The 6,018-nt window shown below is 42.1% G+C and overlaps 1 protein-coding gene across 1 annotated transcript; it reads left to right on the top strand.

The window, feature by feature from the left end:
- Positions 1-263: 263 nt before the first annotated feature.
- On the top strand, positions 264-3,474 carry LOC123447933 (aspartic proteinase Asp1-like). The gene is made up of 8 exons (XM_045124667.1): positions 264-528; positions 933-1,050; positions 1,425-1,645; positions 1,729-1,965; positions 2,471-2,609; positions 2,691-2,873; positions 2,965-3,034; positions 3,122-3,474. Exons 1-8 carry the CDS (start codon positions 371-373, stop codon positions 3,232-3,234), a joined length of 1,239 nt encoding a protein of 412 aa, XP_044980602.1. The 5' UTR covers positions 264-370; the 3' UTR covers positions 3,235-3,474.
- The last annotated feature ends 2,544 nt before the right edge of the window (positions 3,475-6,018 follow it).

Raw genomic sequence — 6,018 nt, 5'->3', positions numbered from 1 at the left:
AACCTCTAGAAAGACTTATATTCGAAACGGAGGGAGTATAAACTACTCACAACGTGTGTACATTTGTCTGGACACGGTACAGGGTTTGCGTGGATTTCAGAAAGATCGAATCTTTATTTAATAATAGAGATAATAAAAAATGCATATCCCTTTTTTACCAGTAATAAATAAAATGAAACAAGAGAGCGATAAATGAGTAACAGGGCAGAAGGTTCGATGGAGCGCGTTCTCCTTCCGTCCCCTATAAATACCCCTCGCCGTCCGCGTTTCCGCTTCCAACCAAAAAAATTAGCGCGACAGCTGTTCACACTGCTGACTGCTCCACCCTCGAGCGACCCGTCCCTCCGCCGCCACCTTCATCCCCTCCGCCATGGCGCCCGCCAGGTGGTCCCCGACCGCCTTCCTCGCAGTCCTCCTTCTCCTGCCCCCGTTCGCGCCCAGTCCAGCACGCGCGGCGACGCCGGGGAAGTCCCTGTCGTCCGCGTCCACCGCCGTGTTCCAGCTCCAGGGTGCCGTCTATCCCATCGGGTACGCGGTCTCTCCTCCCCCCCTACCCTGGTCAGATTGGGTTGGTTCTTAGGATATCGCCGGGCTCTGTTCTGTGCGCGTACGTGGATACGCAGATCTTTGGGGTTTATTCGGAGCTTTGGTTGGTTGGTTGGTTGGTTGGTTTCTGACGAGTGCGAGTCGTCGATCGTCGTCTGCGTAGCTCTGCGGGCGTTGATGTTAATCCCGTCCAAGTAGCCGTCACAAAGTCCAAGAATCCTTTTGACTTTCGCTCCATGAAATACTTTTTGTTCATCTACAGTAGTATTTATTTATTGATCCGAAGCTAAGGGATTCACTGAACTGTTTTCAGTTTGCGTCCTCTGTTTTCAAATCAATTCTTTCAGGATTTGTTTGTTAACAAATTTTCTGTGCCGTTTCTGCAGGCATTATTATGTCACCATGAACATCGGGGACCCGGCCAAGCCTTACTTCCTGGACGTCGACACCGGCAGCGACCTCACCTGGCTGCAGTGCGACGCCCCCTGCCAAAGCTGCAACAAGGTGCACTGCGCCTCAATGTTATATCTTACTACCAAATTGCTTGGGTTGCACGGAGAATTCAACTCCAGTATCCAAGTCATGGCTTTTCTTTCTGCCACCAGATTTAGTCCAACAATTGGTCTCTCTTCAGTGCTAAAGGACTATGTACCAACTCTGACTTACATTTCCAGTTTAAGATTGTGATCTTTTCCGTCAAAACAAAATAGTATCGTAATATTGTGATATTTTCTTGCTTGGTTTGCATCATAGTCACTGATTATCCTAATCCACTACTGGGTTAATTCTAGTTCCAGATTTGGTGTGGAATGCAGGCCTTGTTTTTTCCCCTTCCCCCAAGGTTTTGTGATTGATTTTCTTCCTGATTGTTGTTGTAGGTGCCGCACCCATGGTACAAGCCAACAAAGAACAAGATTGTTCCCTGTGCAGCTTCGCTCTGCACTAGTTTGACCCCTAACAAGAAATGTGCCGTACCACAGCAATGCGATTACCAGATCAAGTACACGGACAAGGCATCTTCACTTGGCGTGCTCATCGCCGACAACTTCACTCTGTCCCTGAGGAATTCATCCACTGTCCGTGCCAACCTCACCTTTGGGTAATAATATATGCCAATTTGTGTTACATCGGCTTAGTACTTGTGTTTGAATTCTTGTCTTGATTGCTTCTCTTGTTGTGCAGCTGTGGATATGATCAGCAAGTGGGAAAGAATGGCGCAGTGCAGGCGGCGACGGACGGGCTGCTTGGGCTTGGGAAAGGAGCAGTTAGCCTGCTCTCGCAGCTCAAGCAGCAAGGGGTTACCAAGAATGTCCTTGGACATTGCTTCAGCACGAACGGAGGAGGCTTCCTCTTCTTCGGGGATGATATCGTACCCACCTCGCGTGTAACTTGGGTTCCCATGGCTCGTACCACATCTGGGTAAGAATGCATTCTTCTTACAATTTTGAAAAATTGTGTTGCCAATTGCAAATCTTGGATTTATTCTTAGTCTAAGAATTGGGCTACGTTGTTGTTTGGTTGATTTCTTGATCACCCGTGAGGCAGTGACATGTCATGAACCTAATGAAATGACCCTGTTGTTGAAACAACTTGACAACGTAAAAATCAATAAATTTTTAAGCTACTCTTATCTTTTTGCACTTTGCAGCTACAGGAGGGTAAGTTTTTTTCATCAACTTCACAGGACAACTCAGTGATAATGCTCCTGTACAGATGATTGCAACTCTGTTCAATGTTTCCAGTGTAAATCAAGCATTTTCAGACTCTCTCTTTTTTGCGGGGAACTCAGACTCTGTTTAGCACCTGAACTGAATGCCTATTATATAGGATTTACATTCCGTATCAACAGAAAGTTCTGTAAATTACATTAAGGTTTAAGTAAGACTTTTTGGGCTTCACACATCATACAATCTTTAATTTTCAGGAATTACTACTCACCTGGCTCAGGAACACTGTACTTCGATCGACGTTCACTAGGCATGAAGCCAATGGAGGTGGTATTTGACAGCGGTAGTACATATGCCTATTTTGCTGCCGAGCCATACCAAGCAACTGTTTCTGCGGTAGATTTCAACCACAGTTCATTTTAACTGCCATGAAATTCAATAAAGAATAAGTGAATCAATCAGATACTTGTCTTGCAGCTCAAAGCTGGTCTCAGCAAGTCACTTAAAGAAGTCTCAGACGTCAGTCTGCCTCTTTGCTGGAAAGGGCAGAAGGTATTCAAATCTGTGTCAGAGGTCAAGAACGATTTCAAGTCACTGTTCTTGAGCTTTGGCAAGAATTCTGTCATGGAGATCCCTCCTGAAAACTACCTCATTGTCACTGTAAGCATTTGATAACCCAACTCAGTATTTTTTACCAAACTTTTTACTGAAAAGAAATGAAAGCTAAAATGTTCTCATCTTTTTTTGCCAGAAATATGGGAATGTGTGCTTAGGCATCCTTGATGGTACGACTGCTAAACTGAAATTCAACATAATTGGAGGTATAAATTCATACGCACAGTACCCAGTTTCTAAAATTAGGATATATGAGATCTTGTAATAATTGCAGTTGATTTTTTGTTCTGTAGACATCACAATGCAGGATCAGATGATAATTTATGACAATGAGAAAGGGCAGCTTGGATGGATCCGTGGATCATGCAGTAGAAGCTCTAAGTCTCTTATGTCTTCCTTTCCATGATCATTTATCAGATCTAAATCATTAACCTATCCGTTCAAACACTGGCTGCACCTCAAACACCGAGGCGTGCCATCCAAATAAAAGTATGTTTTAGTGTATTAACATGGTCCTGAGGAAAATGAGGCAAAAAGGAGAGAAGAATGAGCATGCAGAGTTAGGCAGATAAAGTTACTGACATGTATTCTCTTCCTGTTCAGAATGAAATGGAGTCTATATATTACATGTCCAGATGTCCTTTTACTTGCAGTTCTATCTTTCTATATGCAAGTATGTGATGCTTCGGTGCTTCAAATGGTTGCAGAACTGAACGCGGCACATACTGAACGACTTGAATAAATGCTGATTTCTGACTGGTGTCATATAATAATCCCCTATAATAATGCTTTTATGAACACATGGGAGCCTACCACTAGCTGTTTATAATGAGTAATTGCACACGCTGATCTATACTATTTCGAACATTGAACGCAAATCATACCAAGGGTTGTGTTCTGGTCACGCAGTCTCTTACACGATGAATAGGATCAAGATGCAGGTTCAAATTTGCACAGGTCACGGTTCAGCTATTTCTTAGTTTGAACAATGACAGAGAATATATATACCAATCTACTCCCTCCGTTCCGAAATATAAGACCTTTTAGAGATTTGACTATAGACTACATACAGAGTAAAATGAATGAATCTACACTTTAAAATATGACTACATACATCCGTATGTAGTATATAGTGGAATCTTCAAAAGGTCTTATATTTAGGAACGGAGGGAGTATATGATGGCATGTGCCCTACATTGTAGGCGTTCCAACTGCTGGTATGAAAAATCCACTTGAAATGGGAAATCCATTCAGTTGTAACCGTATACCGTAATAACCTTGCCAGTTTCTCTAGGATATTACTAGCAATAACTTGCTTAGCACATTTCTCTTTTAATAGCAAGACAAGATGCCCCCTCTCTTAAGTTTAACCTAGCAATAGCTTGCTTGGCACATTTCTCTTTTAATAGCAAGACAAGGTGCCCCCTCCCTTAAGTTTAGCTAGTACTCCGTATCAAATATCTGTTGCTTTTAGTTTGCAATGCAACATTTATATATCTTTTCAATGTGAACCAAACTGAGGAGAGAGAAAAATGATGGTAAAGGCAGAATCCTTTTCTTTAAGAGAAAGCAGAATAATTCTAAATATGATGAATTATTCAAGGTGAGATACAAATCGAAGTCAGTTGCAACTATCTAACTGAATGCCGCTACTGCCATCCAAATAAAGTCTGTACTGTCTTAAAATGCCTGGCCAAAATGAGGGATGAATGGAAACAAAGATGAGGGTGTAGTAGAGACAAATAGTAAGTTCCTTGTATGCTCTTCCTGTTCATAATAAGACGGAACCCTTATACTCTTGCATTCCGTTTACTTGAAGCTTTAAACAAAAAGTGATACACAATTTATTTGATGCTTGCATACTTTTCACTTCTACAGAAAGATTGTTATGCTTTATATCAGACTCGTAACTGAATGTTCCACTGGATCAGTCAGGTAGCATTGTGAGCAGGTCTTCTCTAGTCATATTTATCTTTTTATAGTATGATGCTTGCTTCCATATATTTCTAATTTCAAAATAATTGTTGCTTGCTGGAGTGGAGATTCAAACCATCTCCATGTTCCTCTCCTATTTCTGCGGTTTCCACAATGATTCCTTAGCACATATTTTGCAATATAACCCAAGATATCCTTTTGTGGTGAACAAAATTGTGGAAAGTGTGCTTAAAGAACGATCGAAACAGAAAGAAAACCTTTCTACTCTTAACATTCTGGCAAAACTGACCATGAGTGTTAATTTCCACATTAAATATATGCACATATCTGGAGATTGCATTGCATATACATGTATCATGTACAGCTAAGTAGAACAAGATAAATTGGTTTTCGAATTTCCAACGTAAAAAATTGATCTGAAAAAAATGTGTCATTTGGTATGCCATAACTTATTGAATGTATCTTCAATACATAATCTTGATGGAAATGTTTAGGTCATTTAGCCCTATAAGTAAACCCATCTCTAATATTTTTGTTAGAGAAGGGAGAATTTTTCTAAATAAAATGAATTATTCGAGGTGAGATACAAATCAAGTCAGCTGTAACTATCTGACTGAATTCCGCTATTGCCATCCAAATAAAGTCTGTCCTGTCTTAACATGCCTGGACAAAATGAGGGACGAATGGAAACAAGTGAGCATGTAGTGGAGACAGACAAAGAGTAAGTTACTTTTTTTTTTAGAAAAGGAGGTTAAGACCCCCAACCTCTGCATCAATCAATGCATACATCCATCTTTATTACTTATTTAATAAAGGTCTGACAAGAACATACATCAAGCCACCCGAAGCCCCCACTCACACCTACAAAACGCGATAATGTGGAGTGCTCTCACTCCCCATATCTAAAACCGGTGTCGTCGCCGATCCATCCACATAACGTATCGGAACTAACAACAGGTGCAACGGACCTAAAGCGTACACCACATGCACACGTTTTAGAAGCCGCCATCATCATCGAACCGACCCATCTTCAGGAGAGAAATCTGCATCATCCTTGCCAGTCCGGCCATCCGTCGACGCCACCACGGCGCCCAACGGCGCCACCTCCCTGCGCTCGTTCATCCAGATGCGAAGACTTTGTAAGATCTGTCGTGCGTAGCACCTGCCGACCAGGCATGACAAAGCGTAGCACGTGTCGGTCAGGCATGACCTGACATCACCACCAAAGCTTCGTGCAGGACGAAGACGCTCCACC

Source organism: Hordeum vulgare, chromosome 4H, assembly GCF_904849725.1.
Source record: "Hordeum vulgare subsp. vulgare chromosome 4H, MorexV3_pseudomolecules_assembly, whole genome shotgun sequence".
In the NCBI taxonomy this organism is placed as follows: Eukaryota; Viridiplantae; Streptophyta; class Magnoliopsida; order Poales; family Poaceae; genus Hordeum; species Hordeum vulgare.
This window is presented reverse-complemented; position numbering and strand designations above follow the sequence as displayed.

Excerpts from the sequence above, each read along its gene's own strand:
- LOC123447933 (XM_045124667.1), top strand. The coding sequence starts at position 371 with ATGGCGCCCGCCAGGTGGTCCCCGACCGCCTTCCTCGCAGTCCTCCTT. Across the intron at positions 2,874-2,964 it reads AAAACTACCTCATTGTCACT|AAATATGGGAATGTGTGCTT; the intron begins GTAAGCATTTGA and ends TTTTTTTGCCAG. Across the intron at positions 3,035-3,121 it reads GAAATTCAACATAATTGGAG|ACATCACAATGCAGGATCAG; the intron begins GTATAAATTCAT and ends TTTGTTCTGTAG.